Source organism: Bemisia tabaci, chromosome 2 (assembly GCF_918797505.1).
Source record: "Bemisia tabaci chromosome 2, PGI_BMITA_v3".
Lineage (NCBI taxonomy): Eukaryota > Metazoa > Arthropoda > Insecta > Hemiptera > Aleyrodidae > Bemisia > Bemisia tabaci.
This window is the reverse complement of record NC_092794.1, coordinates 5,107,978-5,126,823: the sequence shown is the minus strand read 5'-3', so window position 1 is coordinate 5,126,823 and position 18,846 is coordinate 5,107,978. Positions and strand designations below refer to the sequence as shown.

At 41.2% G+C, this 18,846-nt stretch overlaps 1 protein-coding gene across 3 annotated transcripts in view; it reads left to right on the top strand.

Moving 5' to 3' along the window:
* Positions 1–18,846, top strand: part of LOC109031813 (beta-1,4-glucuronyltransferase 1) — a 255,217-nt gene that overhangs the window by 186,241 nt on the left and 50,130 nt on the right. Inside the window, exon 2 of one of the 3 annotated variants that reach the window (XM_019043583.2) lies at positions 1,351–1,413. The exons of 1 other annotated variant lie outside the window; for it this stretch is intronic. Coding sequence is in view for 1 of the 2 variants with exons in the window: in XM_019043581.2 (XP_018899126.2) it covers positions 12,484–12,553 (70 nt within the window). In the remaining variant the exon portion in view is untranslated. Of the gene's footprint in view, positions 1–1,350; positions 1,414–12,262; positions 12,554–18,846 lie in introns of those variants that run through there. One more of the 3 variants, XM_019043581.2, reaches the window with a different exon arrangement.

Genomic DNA, 18,846 nt, shown 5'->3' with positions numbered 1-18,846 from the left:
ACACAAGCCCACGGCTCATGAGTTTCGCATACAGTTGGCGCCTAGTTCCGTTTGGGAGAATGTAAAATCTCGCTTTCCCATTTCCCCAAAGGAAATCACACTCACTTTTACATTGTTTCTTATCCATCTTTCCAGAGCACATCCCATCTTTCCCACTCGTCTATATCTCCGTCCAGCAGAAATACGCCCAAATATCTTAGTCAGGAGGTAATTTCAGTAATTCTCGTTGCGCGAATCGTGTTTTACATGAAGTTTTGGTTTCGTAAGAAACATGCTGTGTCAGAATTCTTTGATTCGCAGCGGTCCATCGGCGAGGCCGTGTGTTTGCAGCTTGCGAAAATGGCAGCTAGCATGAATCACTACCTGGATTCCAGAAATTGCAGGATCTCGTCTCACGTCAACGGCGGGAAGTGCCGCGAGTTCTTCGGGAAGATCAAGGGACATCCACGCATGCCCAACGCGACGGCCCGACCAAGACCATCGAGTGTTGAGCGTTGAGTGTTGACGACCGCGTTGCAACGTGCACCGACGCCGACCATCGACCGCGGCGCCGTGCAGGTGTAAATCTAGTCGTTCGCGAGTTTTCCATTCCAAGACGTTTCCACTCTCTCACACTCTCGCCTGTCTCCCTTCTTTGCCCAACGCGCACCGCTTCCCTTCATATAGCTCAGCCGCGTAACGGAAGAAAGCCATAAGAAGGGCTTGTTGCCGTGCTAAGGAAGAACGCCGTATGAACATGCAAGAATTGCCAAATTTCCCTTGATAAAACATATATTTTTAACGACATTCATGTATATTTTTCTTTGAAATTTTCAGATATTTTAGATTAAATTGCGTACAAAATTGTCTGAAAATTTTGGGGGGAAATATTCATAATTCTCCCAGTAAATTCACTTTTCATCGACGGAAACTTGGCAACTTCTGAAGGCTCATACGGCGTTCTTCCTTAGAACGGCAGCTTGGAAGACAAAGCGCGCAAGTGCAGTGTTTGCTCTTTCGAGAAATACATGTTTGAAGTTGCGAAATTACAAGAATCCTTACGGCGGAATGAAAGTTCAAACTGACTTTTTGATGCTTAAAATTGGAATTTGGGTGACATTTTTTCACAGCACATGCACTAAGACTGGTTTTACTTGAAATAATTGCTTTTCCTATTTTTTCAAAAACTGCACTTGTGCGCCTTGTCCTCCAAGCTCCTCTTATGAGGAATCGAGCGTTGCAAGGAATCCTAAAATTACGTATTCAAACCGCTAATTCAGCACATACTAGTGTTCTCTGCGACTCCTGAACATCATCTTCATGCAAACTTCACTGCATTCTTTAACTTTTTGTATATTTTTTCTGTTCCAGGTACAGTCAATTATGATCTGAGACTTGTTTAGTTCCTTTCAAAGCTGGTTCCCTCAAAAAATCGTAAGATTTTCTTTTTCTGTCATACATCAATTATTGTACATTTTAGTTTTAAGTTATGATTGGATATGAGCGAACTCATTTTTGACACTACCCTGGGCAAGAGACACCGCCTCCCCATAAAAACCTTTAAAAATCTCTAGATTCACTGTTTTTTTTTTTTTTTTTTTTTTTTTTTTTTTTTTTAGAATCCCTCACATACTCGTTTTTAAAATTAACATCCTGATTGATTTTTTCTGAACGGTCAGGTGGACGGTAGAGCTAAGGGCGTGGAGCTTTTCTGCTTGGACATATTTGGAGATCGATTTTTATACTGGACACATTAGCTCGAGCCAAACACGCTCATGTTGACCCGGGAGGGTCATAATTCTCGGGGGAACGCCTCGTGGCATTTGAATGCGATATGGAACGCGACGCGGCGCGGCGGCCCGAGTGCGGGGCATTCGAGGCGAAATTGCCATTCCTCTCTGCGCCTACATCGCATCCACCTAACACCATGCTAAGAAAAACCGCCGCATCAACATCCAATCAATGCCTTCGTTTTCAGTAAAGTACAATTTTCCGGAAAAATTAGGGGATGTTCGTAAATGACGCCAAGGTCCTGGGAGGAAGAAGTGTCGGGCGTAACTTCCCTCAAAATTGAATTTTCCATGAGGAAGCATTTGGAGAATCTCGAATGCTTCTATGACTTATTTTTTAGCGCGGTAGTTGAACGATACGTCTGCGCTATTATACAGAGTGATCCAAAGTTCCGCATAGTTCCGAGGGATCTTGCCCTTTTTTCGGGGTGATCCCCTCACATTGGGCCTGTAAGAACAAAAAGAAGAGTTTTTTTTTTTTTTTTTTTTTTTTTTTTTTTATAGAAAATGGCTTAAAAATCACGATGAACGCGTCGATATTTTCTAAAATACAATCATAATTTAACGATCTGCGCAAGAAATATGCGTTTTTTTAAGCTTCCCGCTTCTGAAAATGATACTATGGCACAGGTGATCATTTCGGAGGAGGGGTCTTTCCATCCAACCCTTGCGCACCAGGATGCTACGCAATATTCAACATGGCCGACGCCAACCCGCCAAAAAACACGTGACGAGACGGGATTCTATGAACCAGCGTGTTTATATTTACATTTTTCGCACGCCGAGAAAGACCATGGTGCTCTCTCACGATTTGCGCGCGAAAGCGTTAGCCATGTTGAATTGTGTAGAATTCTACCGCGCAAGGGTTGGATGGAACGACTCCTCTGATGAAAATGTCACCTGTGTTGTAGTATCGTTCTAGAAGCGGGGAAGCTTAAAAAACGCATATTTCTTGGGCAGATTGTAAAGTTAAGAGTGTATTTGGACGTATTTCTGTCAAACGGAACTATCTGCATTAAGACATGAGCCCTGAGACCCATAAGAATATGTGCATAACAGGGCTCTCGACATAATGCACATAGTTCCGTTTGATAAAAATATACGTCCATTTGAGACTTTCCTGATGCGCTCATCGTGATTTTTGAGTCATTTTCTTTAAGGAACAATTTTTCTCTTCGCTCCAGATAAAGTTTGCAGCAGGCCCATGTGGCGGCCTAAAAGTCGATTCCTTCGACGTAGGAGCACTCACAGGTGCCTGGTCCGAGTGGTGCGGGAATTTTAGATCACCATGTATATGAGATACAACCAGGAAAATGCCACACCCCAGTGCGCCAGCGCGGGACAGCTAGAGTCGAAACTGTGACAACGGCTCCAGCATTGAACGAAGATTAAAAGCCGGGCAAGAAGCTGGGCGAGGGCGGAGGAGAAATATCTGGAGCAAGGTCGCGGTTCAGTAGCAACGAAAAAACCAGGAGTTCCACTGGAATACAGCGTGAGTCGTCGAAGAAGGTGTCATATCCGTTAAATACAGTATCTTTACATCTACAGTGAGAGTATGGCCACCGGAGAATCTACCTCTGTCCGCAGGGATGCCACGGTCAGGGAAAACCAGAAAATGCCAGGAAATTTTGATTAACCCTTTCCACTCAAATTTTATTGGCGAAACGAGATTTGAACGCGAGCGACACCTTTCACTGGAAGATTGTCTTATAGTTAGGTACATCTGAACAATATCCCTGAGTCCCCCCTTCCCAAAAATAAGAGCCCATAAAGGCCCTTTTTTGAAATAGGCTCCATTCAACTCAGAATCGAAAAGGAATCAACAAAGCTTGTATTTCTGTTCATATCAACACAGACCAGCACAAGACACATCGAAAAACGCAATATTCTTGTTTCTGAACACAGCGCAATGCAAACGTCCTGCTGAATAGTTTGTGTTTATATGAGAACTGTAATGTCATAATGAGCACGAAGTTGGTATTTGTATGGCACTTGGATTTCTAAGAGTCCAGCGGGCTGATAATTGCAATTGATAAACAAAGCGATAGACAAAGAAGACATTGGGAGTATGGAGCGATCCTATTGGTTGAAACGGCTGATTCAACTAGACTAAGGGAGAAAATGACAGACCATGTACAGGGTCTCCCGTGGGTTGCCGTTTGTTAGTCTATTACCTTACCTCCTTTCTAAATTGCAACCACCCGCTTTCACCAATGGAATCCCTCCATATACCTTTGGTCTTCTTTGTCTATCGCTTTGTCTATAAATTTCAATAATCAGCCCGCAGCAGAGTGAACATGCCCGGAGAGGGAGAGAAATAGGTAAGCGGAATATTGAACATATTTTTATCGCGGTTAAGTGCATAGGAAGGTAGGCAGGTATCGGCGGTAGATCTGTGGGTTCACGCTTTGCACAGTGGTAACAAGCCGGGTTTATGATGTATTAATCTTGTCGGTGGAGTCGGGCGAGCAGTTTTAACAGCCCTATCTCCCGCCGGCTTGCGCTGGTAGATTAGCGCGGCTGTTAAGAGCTTTGAGTCGTCACGATTCCGGTGACCTGCCCGTCATTTGCAGCTTTTCGCCGGCGCCCGCTCCGCAACTTTGAAAAACTTTTAATGGGCCCGACTCGGTCGCTCGCGCAGCCCCACACGCGAGTATCCTATTTTTGCACGGAATCGATCGTCGCGGATCAAATCTGTCGTGCAACGGGGAAACCCCCTCGGAAATTCGAATGTTGCCCAAGTGCATCGGATCACCGAAAAAAAGGTGAAGTTGATTTAACATTCTGGATGGAAAAAAAGTGTACGAGAACTTATAAACTGCTGAATCAGCCGCCACAGCAGTTAGTTTAACATCTTGGCATTGCCAAAGTAACTGCTGTAGCAGATAATTCAGCATTTTATCAGTTCTCGCACACTTTTTTTCCATCCGCAGAATGTTAAATCAACTTCACTTTTTTTTCGGCGATGAAATTCGAATTTCCAAGGAAACGCGTGACTAGCTCTCTTTGTAATTAATAGGGAAAAGCATTTGCAGTGGACTGGCAAGGGTCAAAAAGTTCATAATTTTTGTTTAAATATTGAAAACTACCATTCAGCTGAGAGTGAAGGTACCCTTGGTTTTTAAATCAGGCAAACGATAAACATTAAGAGAGATATGACGAAATACTTATGTGTGTTGAATACACGAGTTTAAATGGGAAATGTTGCCCAGTGACGTCACCAGGCGGTCCATTTCTCAACTCTCAACTCTCTAGTAGAGAACCTATTTAGAGAGAGTTCGGACGTGTCGAAATATGGAGCTTTCAGGGCTCAAAGGAACAGCCATCCTTTGAAAACGAAAAATGTCACTGCCAATCTTCAGGTTCCATTATCAAAACAAAATGGCCTAGAATATTCATGAATGAGCCAGTTCCCGCAAAAATGAGTAAATTTATTCTAATATTAAATCGAATGCGTGCTTTACCAACGACGAATCATCACAATTGTAATAATAAATCACTCTGGATAATTTGAATTCATAGATTGGCTGCCCTTTTGGGCCCTAAGACCTCCATCATACAACCTCAAAATTACCGACCGACACTTGTCGGTCATAATGTCCATACTCTCCTATAATGGCCTATATGGGTACTCTACTACTTTGCAGCAGATTTTCTCCGTGATCCCATATCGTGGGAAAAATTGTGAATTGATTTTATAGCCTCAGCTCATTTGATACTTTCACATGAAGCATTAAAATATTTAGGTGCTGAATCGAGTGTGCTTCAAAAATTCGAAGGAACAATATCCTTTATTTTTTTTCAAAATTAGAATATTTTATCGAGGAAAACTTGGCAACGTTTGAATAATCGTACGACGTTGTTCCCGAGTACGGCAAAAATGTTCTGAAACTTTACTCAGGCCGGAACGAAAACGAAAAGAAATTCCCGGGCTCGGGTTAATTAAATAGCTCGAAGTTCAAGGATGGCGAGAACCAATTCTTAGGTGTTCGAAGTTCGGAAAGAAACCAGTTTTGTTATTCTTTGGAGAGTTTCTGATGTGGAAATATTTTACAACAGCTTTACGGCGTCTGTAAGTCCAATTAATTTGAAAAGAGGGAAAAGACCGAAAAACTCACCAGATTTCAAGAGAGTAAAGGCTGTACTTTTTTCTCAGCACTCGTTTTCTTAGTCGTTGCAGCTCATGACTCAGTGGCGTGGCGTGCTTTGCGATATCGATTGGTCTGCCATTTAATCCTATGAAAAAGGATCGATAAACCTTAATAATCGACTCTTTACTATAGCTTCAAATGGGGAAATATCGATAATCGACCATTCGTGCCTCGCCACTGTCCTATGACTAGATAGGAAGAATAATGAACTACTCAAACTCTGTCATGTCAGTATTGTATGAAAACTACGAGATTCTCTACTTTAGCTGTCTTTCATTTAATTTAATTTCACTGGAAAAAAACCGCATTGGATCTAGAGTCCAGACTCTTAAAAACATTGACAAGAAAAAGTACTCTTGATTCAATCAGAATCTAGCTTAAATTAAGAACCAAGCCTCTTAATTTAAGCGGATTCGTTTTGATTCAAGCAAAAATCCGATTGAATCAAGAGTATTTTTTCTTGTCAATGTTTTCAAGAGTCTGAACTCTAGATCCAATGTGTTTTTTTTCCAGTGTTGAACCCAATTGATCCGGAGGCTTTACGCATCGATAGTTAAATTCAAAATAGCTTTCAAGTTCCTATGTGTGGATCTCTGTGGAATTAATTTTTACTGATCGTCCCAAAAATTTGATTTTTTCCCATTTCTTAAATATGTCTCGAAATCTAAGCAAATTAAATTGTACCGTAAATAAATTGTATCGTACTTCAGCGTTATTTTTATGATCTCGTTTGTTTCACTTAAATTGTACGTTTCTTTTTAATTTATCGATCATTCGACTAATTTCTTTCAGGAATTCTTGTCGAACGAGCTTGTCCGTGGTCAAACTTTAGGTTTATTCGTTCGGTTCCTCCGGTGAAAGCAATCATATGAAAAGTAATTCCGCAACATTCCAGCAGTCTTGTTCGACTTTAATGAGGCCGGTTTTTACGAGCTTTTTCTTCGAATGAGATTTCCCAGGAAGTGTATCACATATTTACAAGTCGTAAAAATTTTTAGAGCTCATAAACCGCGCGAAAACTTTTCTTTCATCCGATCCGGCGGCGGTACCCAGTATGCGCCGAACTCCTCTACGTGCTAAGGAAGAACGCCCTATGAACCTCTAGGCGTTGCCTAATTCCCTTTGATCAAACATGGGTCTCCTGGTAAACTGATGCATATTTTTCTTACCAATTTTTCAAATAATTCTGGCCGCAACTTCACTTGAAGTTCTTGAAAATTTCAAGGGAGAATATTCATTACGTTTCCTCAAAAATAAACATTTTATCAAAGGAAATTTGCAACCCTCGAATGATCATACGGCGTTTTACCTTAGCACGGCAAAATAGGGAGAGTATGGTCATTCTTATTTCTTCCCCCGCTTTTTGATTAGTCTATGAGTTTTTGACTTTCATGGAACTATCACGGATTGTAAGTAAGCAAACGCGATAGGATTCGGAAAGTTAATGTCGTAAACATCTCGCGAATAAATACTTTAGATGCACTGTTACCGACCTTCTCTTACTGTATCAATGCAATTATCGGCTTCCTTTGAATGAGCACGTTATCATGACCCAATATCAGTTCGCAGCTTTTATTAATGGCAACCACTAATTAAACATTTATATGGAACGCCGTGTGTCACTACTACTTGTCACTACTACCGTCTGGGTGTCTACAAGTCTGAAAAGCGGGAATTGTCAAGGAATTTTATGAGGTAAGGGAAATCAGGCTAATGTCAGTGAATTTTAAGAGTATCAGGTACCGGATTTGAAAAATCTTAAAATTTTAAATTCAAAAAACTGTCAACGCTGTTCGCTAATTTATATAGCAACGCTCTCCGTTAATATTGGACGTAAGAACTTAGCGTTTGAATAGATCTGATTTTTTTTTCGCTAATCAATCAGCTTAAATTAAGTTTATGACTGGCGCAACCGGTTCATTTTGTACCCTCCCGTTTCACCTGCTAGTGATCCATGGTCCTTTCAAGAATTTGATATTGATTCAACTCCGCTTTTTTAGTCGCCAATCGACTGATTTAGTGGCTACGTCATTCCATAAAATGCGATAGGACAATCGAAATCTAATTGGTCCGTTTGAATTTCGATCAGTTTTGCCGCGCTTTGAAAGAGCGATAAAATTAACACAGCCATTCAGAGAGTTGAAGGGGGGGGGGTCTAGCATCAGGATTTTTCCGATTCTCCTGATTCTATCAGTATTTGAGATCAATCAGGATAGAATCCCGATTTCATGAGGATTTGAGGAAAAATCGGTCGTAAAACCAGGATTTGAGAAAAGTCGGCCGTCCGATCGGGTTTTTTCATCGATTCGCACTTATTTTAATCCTCAGAACTTAATTCTAGAGTTTTGCTCTTGCATACGCTCATGCAGAAATTTTAATTCTTCTCCACTAATAATCAGGATTTATCAGTCATAAATCAGGGAAAATCAGGATTTCGTCAGGATTTCCCAAATCGAAAACAAACTAGACACCCTGATTTGAATTTTTTGAAATTATGTGTTTGTTTACAATCGAACCAGCGAATATATCGATCCATCGAATGACGTGGTCACTAAATCAATTCATGGCCGAGGGTCAGATGGGAGCGTAGCGCCTGGATCCAAAAGGCTCCCGGGCGGTGGGCGACAGCGCTGTTGGTCTAACGGCAAATGGCTTATGTAGATCAGCTGATGAGCGGACCCGGGCCTGAGGCGCAGGAGGCGTCCAATGTCGGATGTCGCCGGCCGGGATGCGTGCGTCGCGACGCGGGGCGGAGCGGCGCGCGGCGTGTGCGAATGTCAGGAGACGCCGAACCGAACCGCGCTGATCGCTGGTCTTGAACCAGTTCCGCCATCATCGGTACCGTTGTTGCCAAAACGGAGACCCCTCCGCATTTACATAGTTTTATGGTCGTGCCTTTAGCGTAGACCCACAACTCGGGCCTCAGGACTCCTAATATGCGTGTGGGGAGGTACCATTTCGGCCATGGTCAATGGTGGCCAGGGTGTCTACAAGTCTGGAATTTCCGGAAAGTCCGGAAATTGCACTGATTTTTTAAGGGCGGTCGGAAGTACTGAAAAAGTGCGGAAATTCCGTCAGAAGGTCCGGAATTTTTCATTTTTGTCGCAATTTGAGAGAGAAATTCAAATTTTTGAAATTTATCGAATTTCGTCAAATGGAGGCACTGTAAAAGTACTGATTTTTGGCCGGCCTGTATTAGTAGACACCCTGGTGCACATTTTTGGGGTGGTAAATTAAGGAAACACGGTGGTAGGTTTCGGAAGATGACCGTTTTTTCCTTTCCTTTTCTGCTGCTCAAGTCATCAAAGGTCATCAACATGGAGCTACAATAATTAACACTTCGACGTCCGTTCAACTGGCAAATCGACACGGCGAAATGGATACAAATAGACGTAGCTCCTAGGTCAATAAATTGCCTACTCGTGAAAATTGAAGGCGAGAACTAGTGGGAGGTACCACTTCGGCCATGGTCAATGGTGACACATTTTTGGGGCGGTAAATTAAGGAAACACGGTGGCAGGTTTCGGAAGATGGCCGTTTTTTCTCCTCTTTTTTCTGTCTCTCGAGTCATCAAAGGTCATCAACATGGAGCTTGAGACCACCATTAATGTCCGTTCAACTGGCAAAACGGCACGGCGAAATGGATACAAATCAACGTGCTCCTAAGTCAAGAAATTGCCTACTCGTGAAAATTGAAGGCGTTTTGTCACACGCGGTGACAGTATTATGCTCTTGTTTTAAAGTAACGATTCTCAAAAAGAATGATTTCAGAATTTTACCGTACTTGGTGGATCCATGGGTTGTCAAAGAGCAGTATAGTGCAAGCGCTGAAATTGACGTCATTTCCTAGAAAACAGCAGTAAGTCCATATTGTCCTGTGGCCTTCGTGGCGGCTAGGAAAATTGACGCGCCTCGTCTATCGTAGTTTCATGCGCCATGATGGCATATGCAAGAAGTTCATTCTGCTCCTAAGAAATTGTAGGTGGCCCCTATAAACTGGGGTTTCTCGCCTAGGTAACTCCTAAAATTTTAAGGGGAAGCCGAACACTGGCTATGGCTCCAGCGCCCGGAACTTTGGCCTCCGAGCTTATATGTGTCGTAATAATTTTTAAATGCCTCATTTTGTGGCATTGATCTCTCAGTAAGATAGACCTGTTTCAGTTATTGCATGCAAAATGAAGTCGTAAGTGATAACTTTTCATATTGATGTAAAGCGATGGAGGGGACCTACGACCCCCCCCCCTCCTATTTCGTTCCGTTGATTGGAAAGTTTCGAAATATTATATTGTTGCATCTCTTTTGGTGAAAACGCGACAACACCGAGAGACATGCAAGAACCACCGCCAGCCCGAGTGCAGGGAAACCAGAAGACTTCTTTCGGCTACTTTTTTTTCAACGATTGTTTTTGTTTTTTCCACCCGTCTCTTTATGTCAAAGAACTTGGCCTTTCTTTGCGGACCAGTTTTTTTCCCTCTGCCCTCTCATTCCTTTCTTTTTATGTAACGGATTTATTTTTGTAAGGCCAGTCACTAGGTTGTAGGCTGCGCCGTTGTCACATGTTCGATCCAAATTGCGTTCATGCACATCGAAGGTCAAACCAAAAAAAGATGATTTGATTTTTGTCAGATCTGTCCTTCTCAGAGTTCAAAAGACCTGTAACGTGAAGACAAAGTGAGGCGAAGGCAACGATAAGCTAACAATTTTAGGGGACATCTAAGAAAGAGGATATTTTGGAGAAGTGCGCAGAAAAATTACACCGTTGTTTAAATAATTGATGTAATTTAATGTGTATTTGACTCTCGAGTCTTTCGTAAAACCCGAGTGATATAGTTAAGAGGTAGTCATACTGTAAGAGCTGAGTTTACTCCGAAAGAAGGGGAGATGTCGTCGCTCCGCACATGTGACAGAGCGCCTTCAATTTTCACAAGTAGGCAATTTCTTGACTTAGGAGCACGTTGATTTGTATCCATTTCGCCGTTTTGCCAATGATATTCGATCCGTATTAAACCTCGATATTTCTGACGGTGTTAAAACTTGCCATTAACAATAAGATGACAAGGATTTTAGATGACGAGGAACCAGTTGACAAGTATCCAATTAGCTGATCAAACAACACCATTTGGAACGTATACGGTTGTATTCATAGTCGTTTTTTAGACAGCCTCTTTCGTTCGGAAGCAGCACGGTTTACACTGTGTAGGTCGAATGAGATCCTTAACATATCATCATAAAAAGGACACTGTTAACGATACTGAAGAAAAGTTCAACAGTGTAACTTTAGAAATAGAAGTTTGAACTTTGCAAGGAATTACAACGATTTACCTCTACAAAAAATTAAAAATACAGAAGAAAAAATTTTGTCGGTTTTGGAAATTTTCTTCCACAAGTTATGGATAGGAGAATAAGTTCCTACCATAAAGTTTGTCAAAATCATAGAATCTTTCCTTCCGCACGGACAAAAAGTCTTTTGGATCCAGATTCCTAACTCTTAAAAAAACGGACAAGAAAACTACTCTTGATTCAATCGGATTTTTACTTGAATCAGAGAGCCAAGCCTTTCAATTAAGATTTTTTTTGATTCAAGCAAAAATCCGATTGGATTAAGTGTATTTTTTATCGTCAAATATTCTAAGAGGCTGGACTCTAAATCCAAGAAACTTTTTTTCGAATACGTATTTTTTATTTTCTACATTAGCAAATCATTATAATCTCTTTCAAGGGTCCATTTCCAAACTCATCTCGCCAAATTTTATTCGAGGTTGGCGATAATTCTACTTTTTATGAAGCTATGTTTCGAATCTCCTTAAACCTCTCTTAACCATAATGTAAACCATACGGGACCTCCTGAGAAAAGGAGTTATTATTACGACTATGATTACTAACTATAAGTCAGGGAATCTCCCTCAACGGATGACCTTTCCGCCGTTCTAAGATAAAACGCCAGATGGCTTTTCGAATGTTGCCATTCTCAGCAATTATTATTTCTGAGGAAATTTATGAACATAGTTTATTGAAATTTTCAGACTCTCCAGATCAATTACGGACAAAATTGAGGACCCCTCTGCCGTTCTACAGTAAAACCTCATATGGCTATTCGAATGTTGTCATTCTCAGCAATTCTTATTTTTGAGGAAATTTATGAACATATTTTATTGAAATTTTCTGACACTTTAGATCGAATTAAGGACAAAATTCTCTAAAAATTTTGTAGAAAAATACTCCCGATTTTCCCCGACAATTCGTGATTAGTTAAAAGAATTTTGCCAAACGTCTGAAGGCTCATACGACTTTTTCCTTAGAACGGCAGCCTAGTCAAATTAACCTAGAAAGTAAGTCAAAGAAGCGGGAAAATTGGCGGAATCCAGTTCGATTCGTCAACCCGGTCGACTCTTGTTTCGATGTGTTTTTCCCCGTGCGAACGATTATTAATCGATTGCGGTTCAGTTGGTAACGAGCGGTCCTCGCGGCAGGTCGCCATGTGCGAGTGGTGAACGAGTGCGTGGATTTTCGAAGCGTGTCGCGCGCGGTAGCCGACACCCAACGACCAGTTTCACCCATGAGCCATGCGGGGGATTTTGAAGGAGTACATGCAGCACGCCGCCAGGTACCGGTACCTTGACTGGAGTATCCAAGGTAACGCCCTGCGCGGAGTTTTGTACCTAACACAACTCAACATTCCTACTTATCACCAGAGCAGTTGCACAGACATAGATTCAAGAGACTATGTAACAGAAGTGCACTGGAAAGAAAAACAACACATTGGATCTAGAGTCCAGACTCTTGAAAACATTGACAAAAAATGTACTCTTGATTCAATCAGATTTAAGCTTAAATCAAAAGGAAATCAGCTCAAATTGAGAGGCTTGGTTCTTGATTAAGCATAAAATCGATTGATCAAGAGTACTTTTTCTTGTCGATGTTTTTAAGAGTCTGGACTCTAGATCCAATGTGTTTTTTTTCCCAGTGTGCAAGCGTCATAAGCACCTATGTTAACATTTTTCCTCCCTGGGTCGGTCAATCTTCGTGCATTATTAGGGGTTGCTACAGTCAGGGAATGCCAACCCGAGAAATGCCAGGGAAATTAAAAAATTCAGGGAAACCCTGGAAATGTTTATAAAAGTGTCAGGGGAAAATTGTTAAGCCACTTTTATTTGCTTTCTAGATTAAGTTTGATTTTTTTTTAAAGATTTTTATCTTTTGACGCTTTTAGACTAAGTTCAAACTTTTACCAAAGCGAAAAGAAGAGTTACATCTCATGGATGAGGCACAAAATCATGACGAACACATCGGGGTAGTCCGGAATCCACCTCAAGTTCCAAGTTCACAATCTGGGGGAAAATGTGATGGATTAATAACATGCTTGATATTAATTCAAATCATCAACATTTGTTCGAAAACCCTAATCGATTCGTTTCTGTACTGAATATTTTGTAAATGCGAAGAAAACTCAAAGGGCCTTCATTCCTTTGCGTATGCAACACTGTCGACTCCTCAGCACGAATAGTTGCAACCTATCGTTTCTATCCGAATAATCACTAACAATAAGCTACAAAATTGGAGCAGCATTGCAAGGCCTTACCTTTCCCAGAAGAATTGCTTAAAAGACCTTTAGACTGGGTAATAATTTAAGCATGACAGGACCATAGTACATTTAGTTTACATATGTATATATATTAATGGTTCCCTGACTAGTTAAAAAGACAGTCAGACAGCCTAGTTAAAAATAATGAAAAACATGGTGAATTGACCGGAAATTTTCGACTTGAACTGGTAAATAAAGTATTAGCGTTTAGCGTTAATTGATTAATTCAAAGCTTCCTGCTCTCAAAAAAAAAAAAAAAAAAAAAAAAAAAAAAAAAAAAAACCTCTACTTGGGTTTGACGAATATGTCCTTTCTCCGCCGACGTAAAATCCTTAGCTTATTAATACTTAATGGTGAGAATAATCTAAGCTACTTATATAGATCATTTGCGTGATTGGGATTCAATGCATGAGGAGTCAAATTCATCCATGTGTAATAAGTGACGCACGGCACGGGAAATCCCATTATTACATTTGTACAGCTCGCAGCTTGCACTCACTTAAGCGTGGAAGGTAGAATCTTAAAGTGAATTTTTCTCCTCATTAATGCTGCCGTGCCAAGGAAAAACGTCGTATGAGCCTTCAGACGTTGTCAAATTTACTTTGATAAACTACGAAACCTCCGGGGAACTTGTGAATTTTTTCCCTTCAATTTCCCTGATATTTTTATTCGTAATTTCATCTCAAATATCTGAGAATTTCAAGAAAAAATATGCATAAGTACCCTCAAAAATAAACAATTAATCGCGAGAGACTTGGCAACTTTCGAATGTTCATACGGCGTTCTCTCTTAGCACGGCAGAATGTTAAAGTGTCTATGTATCAAAGTAAATCTCCAAAAATCTTACTTTACAGCACGGTCTAAACGTTGATTGAATATTTTAGAAAGTTGATCGGGATCCCACAAATAGAGTGCTCGGATGGTTGGAGTTTGTTTCATAATATCTGAGCTCTCCGGTCCTCTATCATTATGTGTCATTGCCGTGGGAGCTGCACCGGTGGAAATGTGGTGAACACGTCAGTCGAGGTACACGCGTAAATGTTCAAATGCCAGTGTATGCAGTCTCCCAGCAAAATATTCTTTTAAGTAAAAAAAATAAAACTAGCAGGGAATCCTTTGCGATGTAATGAGTTTCCTTTGCGTTTATACGTATGTTGAACAAGATAATTTTTTTTAAGGATCAGTGGCACCCATTTTTGAATTCATTTCCTAGAAGTGAGGAGTGTACTAGATTTCTAGGAATTTTTTCAGATCGCTTTTAACCCTAAATGCGTCGAAGAAACCCCGTTCTGAATATGCCAAAAATGGGGCCCTTTTGATTCGATGTTTTTGACGGGTTCTGGTAACGTAGCCGAGTAGCCGGGCGGGGGCAAAGCGTTTACCATTTGGCTGAACTCAGTTCTAGGACTCCGAGGTATCAGTGACGAGGCGTGAATGATCGATTATCGACATTTCCCCATTTAAAGCTATGGTAAAGTATCGACTATTAAGGTGTTCGTTGTGAACACCTTGTCTGTCGATCCTTTTTCATAGGTTTAAATGGCAGATCAATCGATACATCGCCAAGCACGCCTCGCCACTGTTAAGTAATTGCCTTTCTACGTCAACTTGACTGTCGACTTTAGATGGGTCGGATTTCGATATGGTATAGCTTTTTCCCCCGTAGAAATGATTTATTGAACATTTTAATGTGCTTTTTGGAATTATTTCACGAACTTTTACTGTTATTAAGCTGTACTGCCGTGCTAAGGATAAACGTCGTATAAACATTCGAGAGTTGCCAAATTTCCTCTCAGAAAATACTTAAATTCTTGAAGAAAGTTATGAATCTTTTTTCTTGAGATTTTCAGGATTTTAGGTGAAGTTGGGAACAAAATTATCTGAAAAATGAAGGAAAAATATTCACAAATTTTCTCGAAAATTCATGATTTACCAAAGGAAATTTGGCAACGCCTGAAGGTTCATACGGCGTTCTTTCTTAGCACGGCAGTATGCTGCAACCACTCGTCACGCACTGAGGAAAGAGACACTATATTTTTGTGAAACGAATATCCAGAGCAAACGAGTTATGTGTAAATATTCGTCGTTCTTCCTTAACTCCGCGGAATATGGTTAATGGTCATCCCCTGTGAGTAAATTATTATAATTTGACCACATGTCGCGAGGAAAGAACTCCCAGTAACCTTGACCCTCGGATGACCCAGAATAGGCAGCAAAAGACTCGGAAAGAGTTTCAAGTGATTTTACCGTCGTGTGCTCTTTTGAATTATCCCTCCCACAATCCTCCTCAGTTAAATTCTGTTTGAAAAGTCCTCTCGAGTTGAGGAAAATACGCTTGTTTATAAAATCCGGAGCGCATTAGATTTTAGTGGCATGCTCTCATTTCGCGAAGGGCAAGGTCATCTCCGAGAGTCACGCCTTCAAATATAATTCCGACAAAGACAAACGATGTAAGTGAAATTGTCGCACCACGAACTCACTATTCGGTGTTAAGTTTCATTTTCAGGTGAAAAACCGGTAGCCATTGATACACACTAAAATTGCACAATGAACATGTTGGATTTCGGTAGACCATGCGTGTTATTTGTAATCATGAATTTGTTTTCCCTTTGAAGTCTGAACACCCTGATTAGATCTTTATTATTGCATTTCGTCCATGTGCAAGAACAGAATATTACATGAGACATGATTAAAGACTGTAAAGAGAAGGCTTGAGTTACCGAGCTTACACTGTAAAAAATAAAGCGCCAGTCTTCAATGACTGAAATCTATAAAATGGTGATGCAGAAGCAAAAAGATGAAGACCCCTCAGTAAGTCAATTACGTCTTTAAGGTAGATCTTCAGCTTTTGGGCATCTTCCAGCATTCTGGGGTGGATCGAGTTATTTCAAATTTTAACCATTTGGTCGATTTTTTGGGGTGACATCGAAATTTCAGTTTCTAGATCAATCATTAAGAAATGCTCGTGCTGAAAATCATCCTCCCTAATCTTAAAATAAAGTCAAAAGTACTGTCTTAATTTCGCAACTGATTGCATTGTATCTACCGAAAAAAAACACGGTTACTCTACGGTTACACTGGAAAAAAAGTAGCTTGGATCTAGAGTCCAAACTGTTGAAAACATTGACAAGAAAAAATACTCTTGATTCAATCGGATTTTTGCTTGAATCCAATGGAAATCCGCTTAAAGTAAGAGGCTTGGCTCTCTATTTAAGCGAAAATCCGATGAATCAAGAGTATTTTTTCTTGTCAATGTTTTCAACAGTTTGGACTCTAGATCCAAGCTACTTTTTTTCCAGTGTACCACGATACACTGAAAAAAATTGTTGCAGCTGAAAAAAAGCATATGCTCATCAACAATCTCACCAAAGTATCCGGTTCTACCACCGTGGTAGCCGTCGAATAACCGTATTCCTTCTCTCGGTGCGCAAAAGCTGAAGATCCACCTCAACGTCAACAGTCATGGAAATGCAAAATTCTCCATCGGCTGAGCGCGGGTCGGTCCAATCGGGAAGGAAAAAACAGGCTGAGCATGTTTTCATTGGTGCGTTCCTATTTTTGCGTGGCGCGACGACCGACGGTACGAAAATAACCCTCGGTCGGATCGGAGGATTGGGAATAATCCGCGGCTGATCCGCGTGAATAATTCATGCGGACTCGCGGACGAATTCGGTCCAGGATCCGCACAAGGCGAGGATGGAGGAGGCCAACAAGAAGACGGACAACTCGGCCCGGCCTGGCGTCGTCGTCGCTTCGGTCATCGGAAAAGTGGGTTTCGAGGCAGATTCGGTGGCTGCGACCGTCGCACAGCGGATCGAGTCGAGGAGAGGTCGGACAAAATTCCGAAACTTTAAACGCTTATAACTCCGATTATACAAGACTTTGAGGTTCTAAAAGTGGGTCCATTGGTTTTCTCGTGAAATTTTCTTCTTTAAGCACCTCTTGAAATTAAAAATGTGACGAAATAAACATCAAAATGGACCATTAGACAAGGTACGAATTTAAGCAATCTGATAGATGTTTCTTAACCAGAATTTCACGTAGAACACAATTCACACTACGAAAATTACCGAAATCAACTCCTAACGAAGATATTAACGTTTTTATTTCACATTGGTTACGAGGAATTTGAACTGCCCGCTCACAAGAAACTCAAAGCTCTACGTGAGTCAAGTCGCGCACTACAACGGTTTCAGCAAGCTTCTCAATCGAGCAATGTTCATTTTCCACCATGTGTTGTTCAAACTACTGGTAATCTGCTATAGCTGAGCCAAAGTGTCAAGATTGAAGTTGAAGATTTTTACATCGCAGAGACTGTCATGATAAACATTTAGCGCGCGATGTGAATCACGTAGAGCATTGAGTTTTCATGAGCGGGTGGTTTGAATTCACGCATCAAGAATCATTAAATATCTTCGTCAGGAGTTGATTTCGGTAATATTCGTTGTGTGCATCGTGTTTTACGTAAAATTTTGGTTAAGAAACATGTATCAGAGTGCTGAAATTCGTACCTTATCTAGTGGTCCATTGCAGTTTTAGTAAACATTTCATGTCCGACCAGGATTGACCGATTTATCCACCGTGCGGCCACCGCTTATCGTGCCCGCACTCGTTTTTATTCCATCATCGCCCACTTCCGCTCCTGCCCGGATTCGTCTATGACGTCACCGTCGCGATACGCAATTCCACGATCTCGCCCTATCCTCCCGTCTTACCGAATCGTAGTAAGGACCCAAGTTTCTCACGGAAAATTGCCCATTACTTTCGGCAACCGCGGGCACTGGGAGCTAGATCGAGTTTAGCGAAAATGAGTCAAGTTTCATTGAAAAACGCACCGAGGGGAAAAAAATTACTCTTAAGTTCGGATGAAATGGGAAGGAATCCAAACCTCTGGTTGATTCTGATTCTAGGAGTTTCCGCTGTTTTTTGTGCTAAATTCTACTTAAGCTGTACCATAATCTGGGGTTTCAGTGGGGGTTCACTGAAAAGTAAAAACGTGAACCCATCGCCTTCGATCCGATCGAAAAATTATTCGAAACCGGAGTCGATCCAATCGACATGAATCGATCGAAAAATAGAAGCGTGAACCGATCGACAGCTCTCCGAATCGGTCGACATGAACGAGAATCGATCGACAAGCCCGTGAATCGATCGAATCACGTCGATCGGTTCACGTTTTTACTTTTCGACAGCTTCATGTCGATCGAATCGACACCGTTTTTTAAAAATTCCTCGATCGAATGGATGTCGATCCATTCACGTTTTTATTTATCAATTGATTCATGTCGATCGAATCCACACCCTCCTGGAAACCATGGTTCTCGTAGTTGAACTGGACGCGAAC